Consider the following 27,996-nt stretch of genomic DNA (forward strand, 5'->3'; position numbering starts at 1 on the left):
ATAGAAAGAGAAAGACTTTTTCAGATACATGAATGAAATAGGAAGGTTTGGGGTGATAGAGGGGAATGAGGAATTTCCAGTTGTGTGGCTTCAATAAACTCAGTTTAGAACAAGGCAAGATCTTCTGCTAAAAAGAAACTGGAAAAAAAAAATTGATAACTAAGGAGAGCAAGACTCCTTTTTTGCCAAAGTGGTCTGTAAGTGCATTATCATTTAATTAGCATCACGCTCTATGGCCCAATATTGTGGACAGTGCAAGATGAAACAGACATGTTTCTTGTCCTCAAGAAATGTAAAACCTGGGTGGAGTGACAGGGAAACAATCCACTGTAATGTCAGGAAGAATCAAATCAACATTGTAATGCTTGAGCACACAAGAAGAGAAAATTCTAACCATCTAAGAAAGAGTTCATGATGAAATTGATAAAGTTGATATTTGATACATGTGGCCAGGAGAGAATTTTATAATTCCACATATGTGCATGTGGACAAAAGAGAGGAAATAAACAGTTAAACAAAAAGGGTATCTGGAATTCCTTAAAAATTACTGATTAGCCAAAATAAATATGTATATATATTTTATACACACACACACACACTACTTCATAGAATGAGAAGATACAATAGAATTTTTTTCTCCTTCATTTCCCTAAAGGAACACATGCTTTGATGGACACGTAATATGGGATTATGATGGTAATTGACCAGGTGAGCCTGGAATACTTGAATTATGCCTTACCAAATATGCTGAGATGCCCTCAGGACAGCTCTACCCATAAATGTAATAGCAAATTGTAAATCAAAGGCTTTATTAGCTGGTCAAATCCCTGATACTCTAATAAAGAGTTTTATGCTAAGCTTCTGCGAAGCATGAGACCCCAAGCAAGGTCTCATGTTCCCACTTTTACTGCTAGCCAGCTGTAAATCCTGAAGGATTAGAACTTCCAAGCATATGAAGTGTGGGAAGAAGAAAGATGACAGGGGGAGTCAAGATGGCAGAGTAGGAGGACACAGAGTTCACGTCTCCTCACAACTAGGGCACCTACCAGGCACTGGTGGGGGACCTTGGACACCTAAGGGGATAGGAGGAACCCCCGCACGACTGGGTAGGACTCGGGAGGGAGGGAAGGGAGGAGGAGAAGTGGAGGTGGGACAGGACCGGCACTCCTGAGGGGTGAATGGGGGAGGGAAGGGGTTCCCACGCTCAGAGGGGCCCACTTACAGCAAGAGAATTAGCAGAGATGGGGTAGACTTTTGGGGGATTGGAGGATGGGAAAGGAACAGGTCCAGCATTTCCCCCCATGTAGTTAGGCCCCAAGGAGCCTGCTGGAGTCCCAGGCCTGAACCTCCACCCTCCGAGGCCATCTCCAGGCACGCTGAGACTAAGCCCTGCCCCTGCCACCCCTCACAAGACTTGCATGGGTCCTGAGCATAAGTCCCGCCCCTGCCTAAGCCCCTCCCCACTCCCCCAGCCAAGGACTTTTCTGGACCCTCTTTCTTTTTTTTTTTTTGCTGCTGTGGTTTTGTTTTGCCTTGTTGTTGTTTCATTTATTTTTTTTCCTAATGTATTTTTTACTCTTCTAATTTAATTTTATTTTTTATTCTTTGTTATTCTGCTTTTTTTTTTTTTTGCTGTGCCACACAGCTTACGGATTCTTGGTTCCCAGGACGCCAGGGGTCAGGCCTGAGCTCCTGTGGTGGCAGCACCGAATCCAAATCGCTGGACTAACAGACAGCCTCAGACCCCAGGGAATATTAATCAGAGTGAGGTCTCCTGGAGGTCCTCATCTCGGCACCAAGACCCGGCTCTACCCAATGGCCTGCAAACTCCAGAGCTGGAAGCCAAAGGCCAAACAACCAGTAAGACAGGAACACAGCCCCACCCATCAAAAAAGTGAGATGACAAAAACATACGTTACAGATGAAGGAGGGAGGTAAAAACCTATAAGACCAAATAAATGAAGAGGAAATGGGCAACCTACCTGAAAAAGAATTCATCTTTACTGGTGATAGTAAAGATGATCCAAAATCTCAGAAATAGAATGGAGGTACGGATCAAGAAAATACAAGAAATGTTTAACAAGGACCTAGAATAACTAAAGAACAAAGAAACAAAGATGAACAACACAATAACTGAGATGAAAGATACACTGGAAGGAATCAATAGCAGAATAACTGAGGCAGAAGAACGAGTAAGTGAGCTGGAAGATAGAATGGTGGAAGTAACTGCCAAAGAGCAGAATAAAGAAAAAAGAATGAAAAGAATTGAGGACAGTCTCAGAGACCTCTGGGGCAACACTAAACACACCAACATTCGAATCAAAAGGGCCCCAGAAGAAGAAGAGAAAGAGAAAGGGTCTGAGAAAATATTTGAAGAGATTATAGTCAAAAAGTTCCCTAACATGGGAAAGGAAACTACCACCCAAGTCCAGGAAGTGCAGAGAGTCCCATACAGGAGAAGCCCTAGGAGAAACCCACCAAGACACATATTAATCAAGCTAACAAAAATTAAATAAAAAGAAAAAAAATTTAAAGCAGCAAGGGAAAACAAAAAAATAACATACAGGGGAATCCCCATAAGGTTATCAGCTGATTTTTCATCAGAAAGTCTGCAGGCCAGAAGGAAGTGGCAGGACATATTTAAAGTGATGAAAGAGAAAACCTACAACAAAGGTCACTCTACCCAGCAAGGATCTCATTCAGGTTCAACGGAAAAATCAAAAGCTTTACAGATAAGCAAAAGCTAAGAGAATTCAGCACCACCAAACCAGCTTTACAACAAATGCTAAAGGAACTTCTCGAGGCGGAAAACACGAGAGAAGAAAAAGACCCACAAAAACAAACCCAAGACAATTAAGAAAATTGCAGTAGGAAAATACATATTGATAATTACCTTGAATGTAAATGGATTAAATGCCCCAACCAAGACTCAGACTGGCTGAATGGATACTAAAACAAGATCCATATATGTGCTGTCTACAAGAGACCCACTTCAGATCTAGGGACACATACAGACTGAAAGTGAGGGGATGGAAAAGGATATCCCATGCAAATGGAAATCAAAAGAAAGCTGGAGTAGCAATACTCATATCAGATAAAATAGACTTTAAAATAAAGACTGTTACAAGAGATAATGGGGCTTCCCTGGTGGCGCAGTGGCTGGGAGTCCGCCTGCCGATGCAGGAGACACAGGTTTGTGCCCCGGTCCGGAAGGATCCCACATGCCGTGTAGCGGCTGGGCCCGTGGGCCATGGCAGCTGAGCCTGCGTGTCCAGAGCCTGTGCTCTGCAATGGGAGAGGCCACAACAGTGAGAGGCCCGCGTACCGCAAAAAAAAAAAAAAGAAAAAAAAGAGATAATGAAGGACATTACATAATGACCAAGGGATCAATCCAAGAAGAAGATATAACAATTATAAATATTTATGATTTAAATAAAATAAATATGATTTAAATATCCTCCCAACATAGGAGCACCTCAATACATAAGGCAAATGCTAACAGCCATAAAACAGGAAGTCAACAGTAACACACAGTAATAGTGGGGGATATTAACACCCCACTTACACCAATGGACAGATCATCCAGACAGAAAATAAATAAGGAAACACAAGCTTTAAGTGACACAATAGACCAGATAAATTTGATTGATACTTATAGGACATTCCACCTAAAGCGGCAGAATACACTTTCTTCTCAGGTTCACATGGAACATTCTCCAGGATAGATGACATCTTGGGTCACAAGTCAAGCCTCAAAAATTTAAGAAAATTGAAATCGTATCAAGCATCTTTTCCGACCACAACACTATGAGATTAGAAATCAATTACAGGAAAAAAACTGTAAAAAACACAAATAGATGGAGACTAAATAGTGCACTACTAAATAACCAAGAGATCACTGCAGAAATCACAGAGGAAATTAACACATATGTAGAAATAAACGACAATGAAAATATGACGACCCAAAACCTATGGGATGCAGCAGAAGACTTCCTAAGAGTAAAGTTTATAGCAATTCAATCTCACCTCAAGAAACAAGAAAAACCTCAAATGAAAAATCTAAACTTACACCTAAAGCAACTAGAGACAGAAGAACAAAGAAAACCCAATGTCAGTAGAAGGAAAGAAATCATAAAGAATCAGAAATAAATGAAATAGAAACAAAGAAAACAATAGCAATGTCAATAAAACTAAAAGTTGGTTCTTTGAGAAGATAAACAAAATTGATACACATTTAGCCAGACTCATCAAGAAAAAAAAGGAGAGGATGCAAATCAATAAAATGAGAAGTGAAAAAGGAGAATTACAACTGACACCACAGAAATACAAAGGATTATAAGAGACTACTACAAACAACTATATGCCAATAAAATGGACAACCTGGAAGAATTGGACGAATTCTTCAAAAGGTACAACTTTCCAAGGCTGAATTAGAAAATATAAATAGACCTATCACAAGTAATGAAATTGAAACTGTGATTAAAAACCTTCCAACAAACAAAAGTCCAGGCCCAGATGGCTTCACAGGCAAATTCTATCAAACATTTAGAGAAGAGCTCACACCTATACTTCTCAAACTCTTCCAAAAGACTGTAGAGGGAGGAACACTCCCAAATTCGTTCTATGAGGCCACCATCACCCTGATACCAAAACCGGACAAAGATATCACAAAGACAAGAAAATTACAGACCAATATCACTGATGACCATAGATGCAAAAATCCTCAACAAAATACTTGCAAACAGAATCCAACAACACATTAAAAGGATCGTACACCATGATCAAGTGGGATTTGTCCCAGGAATGCAAGGATTCTTCAATATATGCAAATCAATGTGATACACCATATTAACAAATTAAGGAAATAAAACCATATGATCATCTCAATAGGTGTAGAAAAATCTTTTGACAAAATTCAAAACCCATTTATGATAAAAACTCTCCAGAAAATGAGCATAGAGGGAACCTACCTCAATATAATAAAGGCCATATATAACAAACCCACGGCAAACGTCATTCTCAATGGTGAAAAACTGAAAGCCTTTCCACTAAGATCAGAAACCAGACAAGGATGTCCACTCTCACCTCTATTATTCAACATAGTTTTGGAAGTCCTAGCCATGGCAATCAGAGAAGAAAAAGAAATTAAAGGAATACAAAATGGAAAAGAAGAAGTAAAACTGTCACTGTTTGCAGATGACATGATACTATACATAGAAAATCCTAAAGTTGCCACCAGAAAACTACTAGGGCTAATCAATGAATTCGGTAAAGTTGCAGGATACAAAATTAATGCACAGAAATCTCTTGCATTCCTATTCACTAACAATGAAAAATCAGAAAGAGAAATTAAGGAAACAATCTCATTTACCATCGCAACACAAAGAATAAAATACATAGGGATAAACCTACCTAAGGAGGCAAGAGACCTGTACTCAGAATACTGTCCTCTGCCTGCCTTTGGTCTTAGAAAAACTTTAGTCAAAGAATAAATTTAATCAGAGAAGTGAGAAAATACAGGGGAAAAAGGAAGATAGTCAAGCAAGACAAAACAATAATATTTTAGCCATTAAACGAAGTGAAGGACCTTTAGTTCTTCCTCAAGGGCTATAAATAATATTCTAAGCCGTGTCCTTTGAGCTGTTTTGCAGATACTGAAATCCCCACCTTGTGGAAGAAGTTAACTGTACACTGCCCAGAAGCATATAGACCCCAGACCAGTTGGAACCAGAAGGTTGATGATGCTGACTTCCAATTACCTCACCACCAATCAATCAGAAGAATGTCCACGAGCTGACCACGCCCTGCTCCTTGAACACTGTAAGACTCCTCACCACCCGCTCCAAGGCAGGACACGCAGGCTTGAGGGCACTAGCCCGCTGTCTCCCCATTTGCCTGGCAAAGAAATAAAGCTATTTCTTTCTACTTCATCCAAAACTCTGTCCCCGAGATTTAATCCAGCACCAGTGTACAGAGGTCGAATTTCGGCAACACTACCAAGTCAACTAAGACAGCCTTGTGTTATATAAAATGTTGAAACCAGAATATAAAAGCAGTCTAATTAGATGAGTCATCAGGGAAAGAAGGTGCGCTAGAGAATCACCTGAACCTACAAGAGACACTGCATGAATGAGAAATAACTTGCTTAATTGAGCAAGTTAATTAATAATTGGTAGTGGGAATTTCGTGGCTGTCCAATGGTTAGGGCTCCGTGCTTCCACTGCAGGGGTTCCAGGTTCGATCCCTGTTCAGGGAACTGAGATCCTGCAAGCCACGCGATGAGGCCAAAAAAAAAAAAAAGGCACTGGTGGTGGTTGTTACTACAGCCTCACTTAAGCTAATAGGACAGGAACCAGAATGTACCCCCCTCCGCATATCCCTCAGGTAGATTAGAATATTCATGAATTAGAAGCCTGACCACAGGCCAGAAATTCAACTCTGTGTACAGATGTATGAGCCATGGTTGTGAGTGCTTTTTCTAGAAGTGGATGGTTGTGTTGCGCCCAGTTGGAAGGGTGTGTGTGACGCTGAGTAGAAAGGTGGCAATCAGAAGGCACGCAAGCCACTGAATTTTAATTTCCTTCTTTCTTCATACAAACACTTACCTCAGTCTTTCCTGTGTATCTCATCTCATCTGGAAATAGAGAAAAATGTTTTACTTGAGGCTAAGTGAATGAGGACATGATATGGGGGTGATCAGAAGCAGTAAAAGCAGGAGATAACAAGGCTGCTTATGCCTAAGCCTGTCTCCGCTCCTCTGCAGGCAGTACCCCGGCTGGCCTTCTGCAGATTCTCTCGGAGATGAACGAGAGCCCATGAGGAGAAGAGAACTCTGGGGCCCAGAGAACACAGATTAAATTGAGGCTTGTGCTTGGATTTAGAGGGAAGAGGAGTTATTAGATGGCAAGTGGTGGTGAGGGAAGATTGGAAGATACGGATGCTGAACCAGAAATTTAGGAGGGCTCCCTTTTACTTCTTCCGGTGTGAATGTGCCTAAAGCCCATAAACTCTGAAATCTGACTTGACTACATCGTAACAGTAAGAGCTAATACTTTTTGATTTCTTGTTATGAGTCAGTTTTCTAAGCACTATATGACTGTGTGGGGCAGGAGGAGGGAAAGAGAGAGAAAGAGAGACAGAATCATCAGAACAACGCTTCACTGTAGATACCATTATGACCTCCCTTTTACAGGTGAAGTAATGAAAGAATGAACCAAAGTGACCACAAGTAGTAAATCCACAGGCTGTGCTATTTCCATTGCACTACATTTCTTACTTGAGAACCCTGGAAACTTTATTTCTACACCTTTAACATCCCTGTAATGATAAGATGCATAGAGGTCAAAATAACTGAAGAATTGTATTATAACTTTGGTACCAGGACAGATTTCCATCCCCATCTCTTCAAAAGAAGTCAGTGGTTTCGTATATCACAAGCAAGGAATGACATGGAGACCATCTGTAGGAAGAGGTAGCAATGTCAACCAAGAAGAGGAAGCAATACCAACCTGGGAATCTCCCTTGACAATGGCCTCTGATACATCTTGAATAAATCGAAGCCTCTGATTGGTCCAGTTGGAAACTTTGTTGAGTCATTTTCTGTGCTTCTTGTCAATGTCTACAGTGGAAGGATCTGAGCTTCAGAGGCTCATCAGAGAAAATAGACATTTCTGGGGAGACAACTAATAAAGGGAAAGGTCATGCCCTGGTTTCTTTCTCCCACATTTTTGTTTTTGTGTTCTATTTGTATGAGTTTGAAAACTAAAGTGGGGCATTTTCATCTATCTCTTCCCGTCTGACTTCAGCCAAGAGCCCTACCTAATAGAGACATGGGCTTTTCTGTGATTTTTCCCCAAAACTCATATTTTGCATCCCTCTTTCTCATTCCCTCCCCATTCCCTAGGGAGTGAGAGAAGTTGGGTGTGGTAGATGTGGTTATTCATTGAGGTGGTAAAAAATCATTCTCCTTATTACCTGACAAAAATATCTCTTTCAGCGGGGTGGGGCTTCCCTGGTGGCGCAGTGGTTGAGAGTACCCCTGCCGATGCAGGGGACACGGGTTCGTGCCCTGGTCCGGGAAGATCCCACATGCCGCGGAGCGGCTGGGCCCGTGAGCCATGGCCGCTGAGCCTGCGCGTCCAGAGCCTGTGCTCTGCAACGGGAGAGGCCACAACAGTGAGAGGCCCGCGTACCGCAAAAAAAAAAAAAAAGAAAAAAAAATATATATCTTCCACTGCTATCTTGGTGACTTTATTAATTTTTATTGAGATATAATTAACCTACAACACTCTGTTAGTTGATATACAACATAGTGATTTGATATTTCTATACATTACAAAGTAATCACCATGATAAGTCTAGTTACCATCTGTCACCATACAAAGTTATTACAATATTATTGACTGTATTCCCCACCCTGTACATTTCATTCCTATAACTCATTTATTTTGTAACTGGAGGTTTATATCTCTGAATCTCCCTCACCTATTTCACTTACTCTCCCCAGCCTCCTCTCCTTTGGCAACCACTCTGTATCTATGAGTCTTTCTGCTTTGTAATTGTTTGTTCACTTGTTTTGTTTTTCAGATTCCACATGTAACTGTAACCATACGGTGTTTGTCTTTCTCTGACATTTCAATTAGCATGATACCCAGTAGGTCCATCCGTGTTGTTGTTAATGTCACGATTTTATTTCTTTTTTATGGCTGGATAATATTCCATTGTATATACGTACCACACCTTTATCCATTCATCTATCGATAGACACTTAAGTTGTTTCCATTTGTTTGATTTTGTTTTCCTTTCACTTAATTCACTTCATTTCATTCTTTCCTTTCATGGATGTAAGTAACTGAGGTCATGAATTCTTCTCTGAACACTGAGGAACTATATCCCAAAAGCTTGATATGTGATTTAATTGTAACAGGGAAGAGCAAAGTCGGACTCCTTGTTGGATCTGTTTCTTTGATTTTAAACTTTGTTTTTCGTTGCTTTTGTTATTATAATCATATATAACGGCCTGCCTCAGGGAACCCTGCCCATCTGCCTGAATGTTATAATAAAGTGCCTTTGTTCAGCTCCCAGGGAGACAATCCGACTCTGCCCACCTGTGAATGGCTTCAGAAAAGAAGAAATTAACACATCCCCTTCCCGATGCTGGCCAAGCCAGGCAAAACTAATGGCCTTTTTACTTTACTTCCTCACCTCCTCCCCCTCTCTGTTCTACAAAAGAAACTGCCATCCAGACCCTGATAAGATGGTTGTGGGGGGACCCTAGTCCCCCATCTTCTCGGTCTGCCGGCTTTCTGAATAAAGTCGCTATTCCTTGCCTCAACACCTTGTCTCCCGATTTATTGGCCTGTTGTGCGGCAAGCAGAGTGACTTGGTAACAATTTTTAATTGTCATTTTTCTAGAAAATCTTCAGCTGTTTGTTTGTTTGTTTGTTTTCTCACTCTCTGGCCCAAGAGAAAGACCATTTCTTTAAGTTCCTATGTGGAAGGGCATTTACCTTTTCTGACCTGATTATTATCAAGCTTGCTCCATTATAGTCAGAGAATAGTACCTGTATCATTCCTATTTTGAGGAAATGATTGAGTGCCAGAATGTGTGGTTTATTTTCATTAATATTTTGCTGAAACTTGAAAAATTATGTTCTCAATTTTCAAAGAAGAAATTTAAATATAGAGCCATCAGATCTAATTTTTGACTATGTTAGTAATATTTTCTGTGTTCATATTTATCTTTTGTCTAGTTGATTTGTTAGTCCTAAGAAAAGTGAATTAAAATCACCTATTACTACATTTCTGAATATTTTCCTGGTATCTACCTTCATTTCTGCTTTGTGAGGGTTACTTATATGCTATTTAGAACTTATATATTTCTTAGATATGCATTTTGAGTTTTACACTTTACATTATAAAGTGTCTTCTTATCTCAACCAATCTGGGGAGATTGGTCTGAATTTCACCTTGTTTAATAAGATTGTGACCTCTGCTTTCTTTATGTTTGCACTCTCTTTTTATGCCTTTGTCCATCATTTTATTTATTGAATAAATGAACGAATCTATTTGAGTCACTTTATTTTTAAGCATATCTTTTGTATATTGCAAGCAGCAGAGTTTTTCTTTTAATCTAATCTGAAAATATTTTTTATTTTAATGAGTTAAGTTCGTTTACAATTATTAATATGGCAAATAGTTCAGTGTAATTTGGAGATTATTATTTTCTGTTAAATATGATGTTTATATGAGTATTTCTTTTTTATTTCTTTTTTTTTTATTTTTTTGGCTGCGTTGGGTCTTCATTGCTGCATGCAGGCTTTTCTCTAGTTGAGGCGGGTGGGGGCTACTCTTCGTTGCAGTGCGCGGGCTTCTCATCATGGTGGCTTCTCTTGTTGCAGAGCACGGGCTCTAGGTGCACAGGCTTCAGTATTTGTGGCTCACGGGCTCTAAAGTGCAGGCTCAGTAGTTGTGGCACACGGGCTTAGCTGCTCCGCGGCATGTGGGATCTTCCTGGACCAGGGCTTGAACCTGTGTCCCCTGAATTGGCAGGTGGATTCTCAACCACTGCACTACCAGGGAAGCCCTGACTATTTTGTTTTTAAAATCTTTCACTATGTCTTTTTGTGGTTTTCTAAATTGCAGTTTTTCAGATATTTAGGAAAGTGTATATGTTGGGATTGTCTTGATAATTTTATTTTTATATACTTCAGTTAGTTCCTCTCTTCTTTAGATAGTTCCTATTAGTTTTCTACTATAAACATCAGAAAACAAGCTTATATTCTCTCCCTTTCTCTTCCATTGTCTTTGTGTATAACTTTGTACTCTTACATATGTTCTAAATACAACTACTTGATTTATCAGTCTTAGGGCTATCTTTTGACTCTCAGATATTAAAGACTAGGCCATCAGCAAGCTTATTCTATGTCCTTACTCATTTTTCCACTTAATCTGTAATTATTAAGAAATGTGTTTCTATTTGTCAATTTCTTCTATAATTTGGCATACAGATATAGTTATAGATATTTTTTTGCCCATGCTGCTCGGCTTGTGGGATCTTAGTTCCCCTACCAGGGATTTAACCCCAGCCCTCAGAAGTGAAAACCGGGGAGCCCTAACCACTGGACCACCAGGGAATACCTGTGGTCTATATTTTCTTACCTATATCTGACTTTACTACTAGGTGCAGACTCATTCAGTTTTAGTATAATGTCCTGGTGACTTCTTGCTATCATTATGCATATTTTAATTTATTTATTTTGTAATATTTACTTATTTATTTATTTTGGCTGTGCCAGGTCTTAGTTGTGGTGTGCAAACTCTTAGTTGCAACAAGCATGCGGGATCTAGTTCCCCGACCAGGAATCACACCTGGGCCCCCTGCGCTGGGAGAGCTCGGTCTTACCCACTGGACCACCAGGGAAGTCCCATTATGCATATTTTTAGATGTCAATGTACATGAACTATCTTCTATTAGTGTTAGCTTTACACATCGTATTACACATTTTGATTTTAACCTTTTCAAGTATTTAAGTTTTCTTTGTGACTCATGTGAAGGGCTTATAACTAGATTTTGTGATAGTATTAATCCAATCTGAGAACTTCTTTCTTTTAACTTCTAAATTTAAGCTATTTACATTTCTGTGACTACTAAGCTGTCTGGATTTGTTTCTATTATCACATATTGTGCTATGTTATTTGCTTCCTTTATTGTCCTTTCATCACTTACATTAAACTAATTAAATATTCTAAGTAATCTCTAATTTCCCCCTACTGGCTTAGGAGTTTTAGTTTTTATTAATTAAGATTTACCCCTACATTTTTAACATGACTGCCTAATTTAGCAGCATCCGAAGTTAATCAATATCTCTGCCCTCCTGCCAAATACGACCAAGACTTTAGAATTCTTTTACTTTATCTGCCCTCACTCTCATGTTATTTCTGATTATTCCATCATGTCCTTAAATTTAATTGTCATTATTGCCAGTGATTTTCGTAGTTATAGTCATTTTTCATTCCTCAGTCTGATTTACCAATATTTTAGACAGGTTTCAGTTAACGATGGTTGTGGTGGTGTGTGCGCACGTGTGTGTGTTTACTCATCTTTGCTTATTGCATCCCAGTTTTTCTTTCTGGGTTCAGTATCCTTCTTCCTTAAGTGGTAACAAAAATAAACCAAATGACAACTTCAGTACGATGCCACTTTTTATCTATAAGAGTCACAAAATCTAAAAATTTTGCAACATTCTGTGTTGATGAGAATGCGGGGAAAGAGATAAACTCATATACTGCTGATGGAATTCTGCATTCATACAATCTCCATGACGGTAATTTTCCAATATCTATCAATATTAATAATACATAAACATTTAGACTTGGCAACATCCTCTTTAGGACTTTATCCTAGTCCTATTCTCGCACATGTGTATAACAATGTCTATACAAGACATTGCTTATAATAGCAAAAGACTTCTGATAGCCTAACTACTCATCAATAAAAGGAGACAGGCTAAATGAAATATGGTACTTCCATAAAATAGCATACATTAGAGCCATATATTTCTAAAGTTTAAAAAGTAAATTTCAGGACTTCCCTGGTGGTGCAGTGGTTAAGAATCCACCTGCCAATGCAGGAGACACGGGTTCGAACCCTGGTCAGGGAAAATCCCACATGCCAAGGAGCAACTAAGCCCATGTGCCACAACTACTGAGCCCACATGCCACAACTACTGAAGCCCGCATGCCTAGAGCCCACGCTCCGCAACAAAAGAAGCTACCGCAATGAGAAGCCCGCGCACCGCAACGAAGAGTAGCCCCCGCTCGCTGCATCTAGAGAAAGCCCGCATGCTGCAACAAAGACCCAAAGCAGTCAAAAGTAGATAAAATAAATACATTTATTTAAAAAAAGTAAATTTCAGAACTGGGAATTTAGGGAGCTGCTATTTGTAATAACAGGGAGCGAGAATATATACATATATATGCTTAAATATACAGTACATTGTTTCTCTGGAAGGATAAAGCTTGAAGTATGGATCGCCAAAGCAAGGGGTACTGGCAAACTGTGGGGAAGGATGGGAGTGAAGCTTTCCTCCATAGACCATGTTGTGCTTTTTGAATTGTAAACCACATTAATTAACGTATTGCTTATTCACATGAATTGTATCTTTAAAAAAGAGAATAGTAAGAGGGTAAGTGGATACAGGCAGTAGAGCAAACTCTTTTGAGGAGTTCTGTTGTAAAGTTAAGCAAAGTCCACCTTTTCCTAGCTCTGTGTCCCAGGCAAGTGAGTAAATGTTTCTAAATCTTCACTCTCATTCTTAGAATTGGGATAGTGACACCTGCCACATGGGATTATCTTAAAGATAAAGTAAGATGGTATATGGCAGGCACTTAGCACAGCAGAAGCACACAGAGGGCACTCCGTGAATGACTATCGTTGATACTGAAGTATTACAATTCATAAAAGCCCTTGAAACTCTAGGTTGAAGACTCAGTCTTTCCTAGGGCCAGCAGGTGGCATCGGACCCAAGTGAACGGATGCTCCTTTCACTCAGCGCCCAAAACAGATTTTTGTTTTCCTTATTCCCTTGTCCTTTCCCCCGCAAATTCTGACTCCACACTTCCTTCTCCTGAACCGCGACTGCCGTGCAGACTACAAGTGGCTGCCCCACTCAGCTGGAGTGTAAAGTACTTTAAGTTCAATGTTATTCCCGCACTGGGCAGAGCAGACGGGGCGGGAGGTTGTTTGGGGCTCCAAAGTAATCTGAGAGTTTCCTAAGGTTCCTCCTCTCCATTCATATCTCGCTTTGGAAAGAGTAGTACATGGCTGAGCAGGAAAGGCACTGAAGGTAAGTGACAAGAAGAAGGGGAAATTAAGGGGCGGAAGTCAAATGGTGATGGGTAGTAGGAGGGGGAAATGAAAAGAACTCTGGACAAATCAGAATTACTAATGTCTGTGGTTACCAGGCAGACCACACTTGTAAGGATTTGTTGAACACTCTGTCGGGGAACATTGTTCTGTGTCCCTGAAATAAGGCGTACCTGGAAGTTTCCCTGAGATAACAAGTTTTCACGACCGCTTATGATCCTAAGTTCTGCTGTATCTTCCCATACTGCCCATCAGGATGCCTGAGTTTTCCTCCCAGCTCTGTCACTGATTAGCTGTGTGATTTCAGGCCACTTTCCCTATCTGTAAAGTAAGATTTGACAGCTATACTATTTTTAAGATGTCTTCCAAGTTTAAAGTATTTTGAGTCAATGGGTATAATTTGTACTGAGGACATCAAAGATTAATACATCTTCTTCTGTGAGGACTATAGTTTCCATAAGGTAGGGAGATACAGAAATTATCATTCCTACTTTATAAATAGAAGGAGGACATTTGGTGGGGAGGGGAAGGAATCAGGCCAGCCTTCTCTCTCTCCCAATGCTTATTTCACCCTTGGTGAAATTTGAGAGATAAACAGGTGTGGAGAAGTAGGACAGCAGCAGGATGAAGCAAAGGTTTATCTGCACCAGAAGTTCCTTACTCTGGCCTCACCTTGCTCCCAACAGTGGCCAGGCAGAAGAACAAAACAAAAACAAAAACAAAAATATCTGGTGAGTTCATTGCTAGCCGGCAAAGTACCTGCTATTTCTGGGAAAGTGAAAGTTTCAACTTCCTAGAATAGGAACCGTCCACTTTAAGACCCTTCCAATAACCAGTGACGTGCACAGCTTTGGACTTTCCACGATTTGTATGTGTAGGGAGGATTAAGATGGAAGACAGTAGAGGAAGGAGATTTATTCATTTACCCAACAAACATTTATTTATTGTCCACTATGAATGGAGCCCTGTGCCAGGTAGTAGATATAAAGCTTAATAAGATAGACAGCCTCCCCCGCAAGGGCTCATGGTCTCGTGGAAAGACAGAGGTCTACAGTGGGCGGTGGAGAGTTTAATAGGGACTGTGAGAGGTAAGCCCCAGCAGCAGCGCAACAAGAGCACGTAGAAAGGGCACTTTCTCCAGACTGAGAAGATAAAGCAAGGCTTCTTGGGAGACTTGAATCCTGAGTTGAATCTTAAAGAACTGGGGCAAATCCAGGAGCATCGTTCACCGAATGGCAGGAAACAACATATTCAGAGGCACAAAGGCATCAGGAGGGCAGGAAGTTTGTTGTGGATAGAACTTAATCCAACAAGAAAGGGTGAGACAAACGGGCTAGAAAAACTGTCTCTGAGGAAGATTTGAGCAGAAAAAGGGGTGAAGACACAGGGAGGATTTTACAGGAGTGACATCGTCTTATGCGTCTTTTAGAAAGAATGACTTTGTGAACAATGGCTGGAAGAGGTGCACCAACGGTAGGGGAATCTCTCTGAATATGAGATCATCTCACACTATGAATGAAAGTTACAAGAACGAGATCAGAGAGAAGATAAGGGATTCAGAGCTTTTCGGAGCTAGAAGTGAAAAAGCTTTACTTGATCTGATTACAAAGTAGATTATGACACAAGATGCAACATAATGTATTGGCTGAGAGCGTGGACTCTGGGGTCAGGCCTGGATTCCAAGTCCAATTCCACCACTGTGCAACCTTGGGAAAGTCCTTTAATCTCTTTGAGACTCAGTATTCTCATCCATAAAATGGGGATAATAACTAACAATCTCAAAGGGCTGAGGATAAGGATTAAAAATGATAATACATGAAAAAGGCTTAGCATAGTTCCTACTCTGTACACAGTACACAGTACAGTACACAGTACACAGTAACTCATCAATACTTTATTCATACTGTTAATTAGGGAACAGTCCTCTGTCCCACCATACCCTAGCTCCCCAACAAAATATCAGGTCCTGGTGGGAATAGGGAAGGATACAGAAAGGCAAACTCATGAATATTTATGTCATACTGGTTAACATGTATCTCAAAGAACAATTCAAAGGCTAAGACAGCCAGCAAAATAGTCCCTGTGATTATCTCTGGGATGTGAAACAGTGTGCAGCTTTACTTTTCTCCTTCCTACCTGTCTCTATTTTCTACATTTCCTATATGAATGTGTGCTATTTATATAAGGAAAAAATATTTTGAAATGTACTTATGATGCCACAGTACAGTACTCAGCACCAGGCAAAGCTCTGTTCATCAAGGAAATAAGGTCCCTGGATACAGAAAGCAACCTCCTGCCCTCCCATGGCCCCAACAAAAGTACACATGGTCTAAATCTCCATCATCGGGCCTCCAGCTCCAAAAACAACCACCCAGGGGAACACCCCCAGGGAAAGCCAAAGCAGGAGCTACTCTGGGTCACTGAGATGGCCCTGAGAAGGCTCCAGCATCTCTGGGGTCTCAGTCCTCCTGTTCTGCTGCACCAGGCAGGAGTAGAGGTCCTGCCCCTCCATGAGCTGCTTATGCTCCTTCAGCTCTCCCTGGCTCAGCACCAGGATCTGGTCGGCGTTCAGAACCGTGTGCAGCTTGTGGGCGATCACCAGCACCGTGCGGTCCCCGCGAGCTTTCCAGTCCTGCAGCTGAAGGGGGAGGATCATAACACCTCAGAAAGATAAGAATGAGATGGGCGCCACGGCCCCACTGGGCACCATCTCTAGTGACTTAGGGTAGAGAAGGCATGAAACACGAGAAGGTAAGACAGAACGGGAGGGAAAGGTCTGCGCTGCCCTCCTCTCTCAGAGGGGCTGTGGCAGCTGGAGGATGGGACGGGAGACATGGCGGCATCAGGGATGTCCCCACACCACCCCCACGTAGCCTCCATTCCATCCCAGCCCTAAGAAAGGTCCCACCGCCCCTGCCCCTCCGAGCCCAGTACTCACAGCCTGCTCACACTCCACGTCCAGGGCACTGGTGGCTTCATCCAGGATGAGGACCCGGGGGTCCCTCACAAGGGCCCGGGCGATGGCCAGACGTTGCTTCTGTCCCACAGCCAACTGGTTCCCTTTCTCCCCAACCTCTGAGGAAACCGAGAAATCCCTCTCCTCACACACAGGTGACCACGAAAACATCCTCCTCACAAGCACAGCTGGTATTTCCACAGCCAACAATTAGGCGGATGAGGGCCCGGAGTAGGGGAGGGACCTCTAGGGCTGCCCGTGGAGATAGAGCATCATCACCCTGCCCTGCTCTCCAGGAACAAAGGCTCCTGAGCTGGACAGGCAGCTACAGAACTCATGATGCTGGGGAGGGAGGTGAGTGGGTTTGGCTGAAGGTACCTGTATCCCTAAAGCAATTAGAGAAAGAAGAACAAAAAACCCCAAAGTTAGCAGAAGGAAAGAAATCATAAAGTTCAGATCAGAAATAAATGAAAAAGAAATGAAGAAAGCGATAACAAAGATCAATAAAACTAAAAGCTGGTTCTTTGAGAAGATAAACAAAATTGATAAACCATCAGCAAGAATCATCAAGAAAAAAAGGAAGAGGACGCATATCAATAGAATTAGAAATGAAAAAGGAGAAGTAACAACTGACACTGCAGAAATACAAAGGATCATGAGAGATTACTACAGGCAACTCTATGCCAATAAAATGGACAACCTGGAAGAAATGGACAAATTCTCAGAAAAGCACAACCTTCCGAGACTGAACCAGGAAGAAAGAGAAAATGTAAACAGACCAATCACAAGCACTGAAATTGAAACTGTGATTTAAAATCTTCCAACAAACAAAAGCCCAGGCCCAGATGGCTTCACAGGCGAATTCTATCAAATATTTAGAGAAGAGCTAACACCTATCCTTCTCAAACTCTTCCAAAATATAGCAGAGGGAGGAACACTCCCAAACTCATTCTACGAGGCCACCATCACCCTGATACCAAAACCAAAGATGTCACATCTTTGTTGATGTGACAGAAAAGAAAGAAAACTATAGGCCAATATCACTGATGAACATAGATGCAAAAATCCTCAACAAAATACTAGCAAACAGAATCCAACAGCACATTAAAAGGATCATAAACCATGATCAAGTGGGGTTTATTCCAGGAATGCAAGGATTCTTCAATATATACAAATCAATCAACGTGATACACCATATTAACAAATTGAAGGAGAAAAAGCATATGATCATCTCAATAGATGCAGAAAAAGCTTTCGACAAAATTCAGCACCCATTTATGATAAAAAACCTCCAGAGAGTAGGCATAGAGGGAACTTACCTCAACATAATAAAGGCCATATATGACAAACCCACAGCCAACATCGTTCTCAATGGTGAAAAACTGAAACCATTTCCACTAAGATCAGGAACAAGACAAGGTTGCCCACTCTCACCACTATTATTCAACATACTTTTGGAAGTTTTAGTGACAGCAATCAGAGAAGAAAAAGAAATAAAGGGAATATAAATCAGAAAAGATGAAGTAAAACTGTCACTGTTTGCAGATGACATGATACTATGCATAGAGAATCCTAAAGATGCTACCAGAAAACTAGAGCTAATCAATGAATCTGGTAATGTAGCAGGATACAAAATTAATGCACAGAAATCTCTTTCACTCCTATACACTAATGATGAAAAATCTGAAAGAGAAATTAAGGAAACACTCCCATTTACCATTGCAACAAAAAGAATAAAATACCTAGGGATAAACCTACCTAAGGAGACGAAAGACCTGTATGCAGAAAACTATAAGACACTGATGAAAGAAATTAAAGATGATAAAGACAGATGGAGAGATATACCATGTTCTTGGATTGGAAGAATCAACATTGTGAAAATGACTATATCACCCAAAGCAATCTACAGATTCAATGCAATCCCTATCAAACTACGAATGGCATTTTTCACAGAACAAGAAAAAAAAAATTGCACAATTTATATGGAAACACAAAAGACCCCGAATAGCCAAAGCAATATTGAGAAAGAAAAACGGAGCTGAAGGAATCAGGCTCCCTGACTTCAGACTATACTACAAAGCTACAGTAATCAAGACAGTACGGTACTGGCACAAAAACAGAAATATAGATCAGTGAAACAGGATAGAAAGCCCAGAGATAAACCCACGCACATATGGTCACCTTAACTTTGATAAAGGAGGCAAGAATATACAATGGAGAAAAGACAGCCTCTTCAATAAGTGGTGCTGGGAAAACTGGACAGCTACATGTAAAAGAATGAAATTAGAACACTCCCTAACACCATACACAAAAATAAACTCAAAGTGGATTAAAGACCTAAATGTAAGGCCAGACACTATAAAACTCTTAGAGGAAAACATAGGCAGAACACTCTATGACATAAATCACAACAAGATCCTTTTTGACCCACCTCCCAAGAGAAAGGGAAATAAAAACAAAAATAAACAAATGGGACCTAATGAAACTTAAAAACTTTTGCACAGCAAAGGAAACCATAAACAAAACCAAAAGACAACCCTCAGAATGGGAGAAAATATATGCAAATGAAGCAAATGACAAAGGATTAATCTCCCAAATTTACAAGCAGCTCAGGCAGCTCATTATCAAAAAAACAAACAACCCAATCCAAAAATGGGCAGAAGACCTAAATAGACATTTCTTCGAAGATATACAGATTGCCAACAAACACATGAAAGGATGCTCAACATCAGTAATCATTAGAGAAATGCAAGTCAAAACTACAATGAGGTATCATCTCACACCGGTCAGAATGGCCATCATCAAAAAATCTACAAACGATAAATACTGGAGAGGGTGTGGAGAAAAGGGAACCCTCTTGCACTGTTGGTGGGAATGTAAATTGATACAGCCACTATGGAGAACAGGATGGAGGTTCCTTAAAAAACTAAAAATAGAACTACCATATGACCCAGCAATCCCACTACTGGGCATATACCCTGAGAAAACCATAATTCAAGAAGAGTCATGTACCACAATGTTCACTGCAGCTCTATTTACAATAGCCAGGACATGGAAGCAATCTAAGTGTCCTTCGACAGATGAATGGATAAAGAAGATGTGGCACATCTATACAGTGGAATATCACTCAGCCATAAAAAGAAATGAAATTGATTTATTTGTAGTGAGGTGGATGGACCTAGAGTCTGTCATACAGAGTGAAGTAAGTCAGAAAGAGAAAAACAAATACCGTATGCTAACACATATATATGGAATCTAAAACAAAGGTTCTGAAGAACCTAGGGGCAGGACAGGAATAAAGACACAGATGTAGAGAATGGACTTGAGGACACGGGGAGGGGTAAGGGTAAGCTGGGACAAAGTGAGAGAGTGGCATGGACATATAAACACTACCAAATGTAAACAGATGGCTAGTGGGAAGCAGCAGCATAGCACAGGGAGATCAGCTCGGTGCTTTGTGTCCACATAGAGGGGTGGGATAGGGAGGGTGGGAGGGAGACGCAAGAGGGAGGGGATATGGGGATATATGTATACGTATAGCTGATTCACTTTGTTATAAAGCAGAAACCAACACACCATTGTAAAGCAATTATACTCCAATAAAGATGTTAAAAAAAAAAAAAAAAAGAAGGTACCTGTATCAAGTCCATGCTTCATTTCCTTTATGAACTCCTCCACTCTGGCCGCCCGTGCAGCAGCCAGCACCTTCTCATCGCTGCAGCCCTTCAGCCCATAAGTGATGTTGTCCCTCACCGAACCCGAAAACAGCACAGGCTCCTGCCCGACCAAAACCACCTGGGCAGAGGCGACAGGAGCAGAGGACCATGTGGAAACCCCCATGGCAGGGACCCTCCTTTCCTCCTCGCCTACCTACCTCACAATGGACTCCTTGTGTTTCTTCCCCCGTCTCCACCCCCTGCTCTCCACACATACTTCTTCCATCCAATCTGCAATCCCTCTCCTTCCTCCCCACCCACCTGTTGGTGTAGGTAGTGGCGCTCATACTGGGAGATGGGCTCCCCATCCAGCAGCACCTGTCCCTCGGTGGGCTGGTACAGATTCTGCAGCAGAGCAGCTACTGTGCTCTTTCCAGATCCACTGGGCCCCACCAGTGCGGTCATCTTCCCAGGAGGCAGGGTGAAAGTCAGACCCTAGAAAAGCCAGGAAAGAGTTAGGGGCCTGCCTGTTTGCCCTCCCTCTCCTCTTCTTTCTATCAGAGAAGGATAAGCTTCTCATCACTCAGGGCGTGAGGGGCCCCGATTCCCTCCCTGGGGTCTCCGTTGGGCACCTTGAGCACAGGCTGGTCAGGGCGATTGGGATACACAAAGGAGACGTTCTGGAATTCCATCAGGCCCTGCAGAGTGGGCGGGGCCAGTGTCCCAGTTGGAGGCAGATTTGGCTTTCGGTCCAGGTAGCAGAACACCTTCTCTGCAGCCCCCACATTGCTCAGCATGTCCCCAAACATGTACACCAGGGTCTGCAAAACAGGAAGGCAGGGGTCAGCCAAGCAAAGGAAGCTCCACCAGGAACCAACTTCCCAACTCCTCACACCCTCCCTGTCACACTCCACCCCAGCCATGCTTCTCCCCTCATCCAAAAAAGATTCCCTACCTTTTATATATATAGATAGATAGATATAGATATAGATATATACACATATATATAGACATGTATATTTATTTATTTTTGGCTGCATTGGGTCTTCCTTGCTGCGCACAGGCTTTCACTAGTTGCAACAAGTGAGGACTACTCTTGGTTACGGTGCACAGGCTTCTCATTGCAGTGGCTGCTCTTTTGCAGAGCACGGGCTCTAGGCACGCGGGCTTCAGTAGTTGTGGCACGTGGGCTCAGTAGTTGTGGCTCGTGGGCTCTAGAGAGCAGGCTCAGTAGTTGTGGAGCATGGGCTTAGTTGCTCCGCGGCATGTGCGATCTTCCCGGACCAGAGATCAAACCCGTGTCCCCTGCATTGGCAGGCGGATTCTTAACCACTGCGCCACCAGGGAAGTCCTGATTCCCTACTGTTAATGTGCGATTTTTTTTTTTGGCCGTGCCACAGGGCATGTGGGATCCTGTTTCCCTGACCAGCGATCAAACCCGTGCCCCCTGCAGTGGAAGCATGGAGTACTAACCACTGGACCGCCAGGGAAGTCCCCTTAATGTGCAATTTGCTTGAATTTCAAAGGGGCACCAATACCCCATTATTCCAATTTGCCAGGTAAAGGATGGAGACCAGAGTCCTTCCATCCCCAGACCTTTCCAGTTACTCGTACACAGCTCTGTCTGGCCGAGTTACACAGGGAACTCCTTAAAAGCGGGTGCTGTGCCCACCTCCTCTTTGCAGATGCCAGACTGCTTTGCACAGCTCTCCACCCATAAAAGATGTTTAATCCGTGTCTACGAAACTTATAAAGCCCAAGATCCAGTAACTAATTATTTTTGAAAACTGGTAAATATAGGAAGGAACTAAACACTTACTGTGCCTTTCCTAATCAAACTGTACCACTTGGCAACCAAACAGTAGATGAGGACACATCTCCCTTGAGACATGCATCTAATAAATAAGGAATGGGGGAGTGTCACCGTTTTGCCACCGCAAATGATTTAATGGATCTAAGCTTTACTGGTTGTTGTCACCACAGATGTATATGAGAGAGAGAAAGAGATCAGTGTAATATATACCTCTATGAAAAATGTGAAAATCTGATCATTGACTTGCATTTGGTGAAGTTGTTGTTAATTCTCTTGCTGTGGCCATGGCTTTGTGGTTACATGTATTTTAATGTTTACATGTAGTGATACATATTTACAGATGAAACCATATCTTGGATTGCTTCAAAATAATATGGGGGGAGGGAAGTGGGTGGGGTTACAGATTAAATAAGATTGGCCATGAATTGGTAACTGTTAAAACAGATGCTGGGGGATAAACAACAAGGTCCTACCGTATAGCAGAGAGGACTATATTCAATATCCTATGATATATACACACTACTATATAGAAAATAGATAACTAATAAGGACCTACTGTGTAGCACAGGGAACTCTACTCAATACTCTGTAAAGACCTACATGGGAAAAGAATCTAAAAAAGAGTGGATATATGTATAACTGATTCACTTTGCTGTACACCTGAAACTAACACAACACTGTAAATCAACTATACCCCAATATAAAACAAAAATTTTAAATAAAATAAAGAAAAAAAAAGTTAAAAAAAAAACAGATGTTGGGTACATGGGGGTTCACATTATAGTTTTTTTCTCTTTTATTGCCCATGTTTGAAATTCTCTATCACAGTGAGTTGGGGTTATTTCAGTTTGTTGTTTTTTTTTAAGGGGAACAAATAGAAGACAAAGCGGGAAAAGAGAGCCTGCACAGCTCCTGACTCACTTCCACGTGGTTGCCCACGTCCTCCTGGTAGAGCAGAAAGGAGATCAGCCCGCCCCGGGTGAGGTCCCCAGCCAGGATCTGCTGCAGCCCACGTCTCAGCAATATAACCTTCATTGCCAAGTGCAGCATCTGGAGGGAGAAGGAAAGGGAGCCTGAGAATCTTCCATTCTTTGGCCTCCCTGCCCCTATGACACTGAGCGACCCCCAGACCAGCTGTAGGAAGAGGACCATCACTTTCCCTGCCCCCTCCCTGAGCCCTTCCTCCAGCCACTCAGCCTCCTCACCCTCCTTAAGAGGCAGTAGAGGGCCCTTTCCAGATCTCGTCGCCACCACAGCTGCCGGCATCGGTCAAGAGCCTCCTTATAGCGACGGACCTCTTGCTCCTCCGCCCCAAAACTGCGCACAGTCTGCAGCCCTCCAACTGCCTCACGTACCACCTGTCCTGCTTTCGCCACAGCATCCTGGATCTCCTGAAGGACTGCCTGGAAAAGTGGGGCAGGAGATAGGAGGGGCTGATTCGGCAGAAGACAGCCGACCCCCACGTCTCATTCCAGCCCTTGGAACGCTCTCTTCACGCTAAGTGAAGTAAGTCAGACAGAGAAAGACAAATATTATATGATATCATTTACATGTGGAATCTAAAAAAATAATACAAATGAATCTGCATACAAACAGAAACAGACTCACAGACGTAGAAAACAAACTTATGGTTACCAAAATTGGGGGAAGGGGGGAGTGGATAAATTAAGAGTTTGAGATGAACAGATACAAACTACTAACACAAAATAGATAAGCAACAAGGATTTACTGTATAGCACAGGGAACTACATTCAACATCTTTTAATAACCTATAATGAAAAATAACCTGAAAATCTCTCTCTCTCTCTTCCCCGCCACCTCTCTTCCCACCCCACTCTCTGTCACACACACACACAAAGTCCCAGAGGGTCATGGACCTTCTGAAGCCTCTAAGGGCCTGGAGAAGGCCTCTAGGAGAACTTTCTTCTTCCCTGGGGATTCCCTAGCATCCACACGTACCTGATGGCGAGCACTGTACATCTTTTCAGCCGCTGTCATTAGAGGCACCTCAAGCAGAGAAAGGAGGGTGAGTCGAGGTGACAGGTTGAGCATGAAGCTGTAAACTCCCAGCACTTTCATCAGGCTTCGAGACAGCACGTTGGCATTAAGAGGAAGCCAGTTACTCATCAGTTTGGTATCCGAGCTCAGCCGGGAATTCAGCTCCCCTGGGCAGGACAAAGCAGGTGAGGAAACCACGTGTTGTAATGCAGAACCCCCAGAAACTCCCTCCTGAGCTCCCAATCTCACACAGCCCTCCCTCCCTGCAGACTGCCTCTCTACATGGTCCCCAAAGAGAGAAAAACAGCTCCAGGCCTTGGCACCAGGGATGCAGGGGGAGGGCAGTGGAGGGGAAAGGAAATCCTGGGGGACCCCAGACCTGGACTCCAGGCCCTACCTGTCTTAGTCTCCTGGAAGAAAGCAAGGTCCTGGCACAAGAGGGAGGAGAAAAGCAGCTCCCGGACCCGCAGGTTGATTCTGGACATGATGAAGGTGAAGGTGCTTCCTCGGCAGCCTGCAGACAGTGAACTGCGGGGAAGGAGGGCGGCAGAGGATGAAGAGGAGAGATGCAGAGAAGGACGGAGGGAGAGAGAGAAGCAGCGGAGAAAGCATGCGAAGAAAACAAATACAAAGTTGGGGGCAGTATATCATGAGAGCAGAAGAGAAACAAATAAGAGAGAGGGAGACACAAGGGGCAGGAATCAACAGACGAAGAGAAAAGAGGACACAGTGAGCCAGCTGTGGGAACCACATCATAACACAGACAGATTCACCAGCATCACTAGTTCATTCTGTTCTAGACAGGAAGGAACAGTACAATAGAAATGGAAAGATGCTGTGAAGGGAAAGAGCCTATGGCTTCCTTCTGACCTGGTCTCTCTCAGCGCCATCCCTCCAGCTTTCCCCTTGGTCTTGGTCTCCTTCCTCCACCCCCAACGTCCTTCTTCCTACTTCCAGATATTGATACTTTCTTGTGGGAACTGTAGCAATGGACTCCCTGCCCTCCCATCTCCAAAGCCCTGGGATCCTGCTGTTCTCCCTCTCCACTGTCCTTGGGATTGGAAAATTCCTCTTAGACCAAGTGAATTTTTACAGCCAAACTCAAAGGAAAACTGTGAAAGCACAAAGGCAGGAACTGTACAAAATATGGGTTTCTAATACAAATCTAATGACCATGTTGAGAGGGCTGCTGGCATACTCAGACATCAAATGGTGAGGGTTTGGACTTTGGTGATCACAGTGAGAACGGAGAGAAAGGAGCCATAGGAGCACGTTTTGAGTGTGGCAAATGCAAGAACGTGAGAAAGGCAGCGACGACGCTGGTGCTTGGAGCTGAGGATACTGATGGTTTCATGAATGGGAATAAGAAGAGGGAGGCATTTTCAAGGAGACCAGGAGGGAGTGGGATGCACTTGGAGTTCTGGGTGCATGGAGTCTGAGGTGACAGGGCGTCATCCAGTGGGAACGTCAAGGAGGCCTCTGGATTACAAGACTGGAGCTGGATGTGGGAATGTGGATGTGGGAATGTCCTGCAGACGTGAGCTGCATTAGCTCAACAGGAAAAATGTTCTTAAAGATCAAAGAACTGAGTCCTGAGAAAAGTCCATAATTAAGGATCCAGAGGAGGACGGTTCTCCAGAAGAGGCAGAGTGGACTGGAAAGTAGAAAGGGAGTTCATAAAAGCTACCTGAAGAACAAGATCAATCATAAGAGATTGTTCTGGGACTTCCCTGGTGGTCCAGTGGTTAAGACTCCGAGCTCCCAATGCAGGGGGCCCAGGTTCGATCCCTGGTCAGGAAACTAGATCCCGCATGCTGCAGCTGAGAGACCATATGCCGCAACTAAGACCCAGCACAGACAAATAAATAAGATACATAAGTAAATAATTTTTTTAAAAAAGAGAGATTGTTCTGATGGCAGATGCTACAGACACATAGAGAGCTGAGGGCTGATTTTTTTTTTTTTAAAGCAGCAGCTTGATCATTAAGAAGTTCACTTTTAAGTAGTTTCAGCAAAGAGTAGTAAGTATGAAATAATGAAGAACTGGTTTTTGAGGGATTCTAAATGAAGTATGACCATATCAAAGGAGAAGGATCAAGCAGCCAGCTGGTATTTGGGGAAGGCTAGTGAGGTACTCGCACGACCCTGAGAATGAGCACCTTCTTAAATTCTGCAGCCTAGGTGCCTGACTCACCTGATCCTAGTCCCAGCCCTATCAAGCAGTTAGTTAATTAGTTACTTAGTTTGTAGACAGCGGACTCCTGGCTACGTCTTAAAACAGAAGGAAAAGTAAATGAAGTGGAAAAGAGTAAAGATGCTGGAAAGAAAGGTGACAAGCCTCAGAGTAAGATCTTCCAGGATAGACAAGATGACTTAAGGACGAAGAGTCAGGAGGAAGAAACATGCCCACCCTGACAACTGGATAACTGTGGAAACAAACACAGGGTGGGAGGTTGGAGACAGAAAAGAGAAATGGAACTTCATGGAGATAAAAATGTTGAGAGGTAACTGAGAGACATTCCATTCGACACATAAACACCTTTTGTACTACATTCACTCCTATCCGTAACTATAATAAGTAATATAAACTCTGAAGATGTTGGAGCCACGTGGTGAACGGAGGAATAAATGAGTGGATGCATGACATAGAACGGTGAATGAACAAATACAGATTTTTTAGTTTAAGTATTTTGTGCTTTGGGCACAAGAGGGTCTGAAAACAGTTAGGAAAGTGAGGGCCCCTGTAAAAACTGGGAGCTAGCAAATCACCATCACCTACCTCCCAACAGAGAAGAGACACATGAAAAAGATGGCGCTGGCAAAGACATCAGGATCAAAATCACCTCCCAGGATGTCAATCACAAGACCAGAATAGTAAGAGATTAATGTCTCACCTGCGGGAAGACAACAGTGAATGTGCTGGTGCCCAGGGCCTTTTCCCACCTCCAAGTCACAGCGCCCTCTCCCGACTCACCCAACACGGCAACAGCAAGGAAGAAGAAGGCCACACCCAGGAAAGGCAGGTCTGGCCTTGAGAGCTTCAGCAACCTCCACATCAAGGCTCTGTTGTTCTCCTGGCCCTGCTCCCTCTCCCGGGCTCCTGGAGGGCTCAGCACAGCCCACACGCCCCAGCTCAGCCCTGCCGCTCCGTAACCCAGCAGCAGCCAGCTCCACGGGGCTGAAGCCGCCCTGGCTGGGGGAGCACTCAAGGTCCCCGGGACCAGGGCCCGCAGGGAGAGAAACAGAGGGGTCACCAGGCAGAGGGGGGGCAGCAGTGCTCCCGCAAACCTCAGCAGCCCTCCCAGCCTCAAAAGCCACCAAAGCCCTCCCAGTCGCAAGGTGCCTTCTAGCCACAGGCCTGGAAGCCCGCGGGGAAGCAGAGCCCCCAGGGTCCCCTGCAGCAGCCAGAGTAACGCCCAGTCGGCCAGCAGCAGGAAGGCCCAGGGTCTCAGGTCAGGGAGCCGCATGGCGAGATCTAGGGGTAGAAGGTGAGAAACGACACAGGTGAGTCCCAATCCTTGTCCCCACTCCTCCCCACTCGCACTCCGCCGAACGCGTCCACGGGCTTCCCATTTTATTTACCCAGTGCTACCCTGAAAGATGCCTGAGAAGTGCTTGGTCCTCTCCCTCCTAGGATCCCAGGCATTCGGCCTGACAGAGGGAGCTGGGAAGCCTGACCACCTGCAGCCTCATCCTCTAAAAAAAG

General features: G+C 43.1%; 1 protein-coding gene across 2 annotated transcripts; it reads right to left on the bottom strand.

Moving 5' to 3' along the window:
- Positions 1-15,741: 15,741 nt before the first annotated feature.
- On the bottom strand, positions 15,742-27,992 carry TAP2 (transporter 2, ATP binding cassette subfamily B member). 2 transcript variants are annotated; one of them, XM_030841052.2, is made up of 12 exons: positions 27,873-27,992; positions 27,265-27,765; positions 27,070-27,184; positions 24,688-24,818; positions 24,252-24,457; positions 23,498-23,695; positions 23,214-23,342; positions 21,112-21,300; positions 20,801-20,974; positions 20,459-20,618; positions 16,806-16,942; positions 15,742-16,505 (listed from the first exon to the last, which is right to left on the bottom strand). In XM_030841052.2, the coding sequence occupies exons 1-12, from the start codon at positions 27,934-27,936 to the stop codon at positions 16,275-16,277; spliced, it is 2,235 nt and encodes a 744-aa protein (XP_030696912.2). In that variant the 5' UTR covers positions 27,937-27,992; the 3' UTR covers positions 15,742-16,274. The 2 variants fall into 2 exon arrangements, with proteins under 2 accessions (XP_030696912.2, XP_060163188.1); XM_060307205.2 differs by lacking the exons at positions 15,742-16,505; positions 16,806-16,942 and adding an exon at positions 16,965-17,209.
- Between the last annotated feature and the right edge of the window lie 4 nt (positions 27,993-27,996).

This window comes from Globicephala melas, chromosome 11, assembly GCF_963455315.2.
Source record: "Globicephala melas chromosome 11, mGloMel1.2, whole genome shotgun sequence".
NCBI classification, from domain to species: Eukaryota; Metazoa; Chordata; class Mammalia; order Artiodactyla; family Delphinidae; genus Globicephala; species Globicephala melas.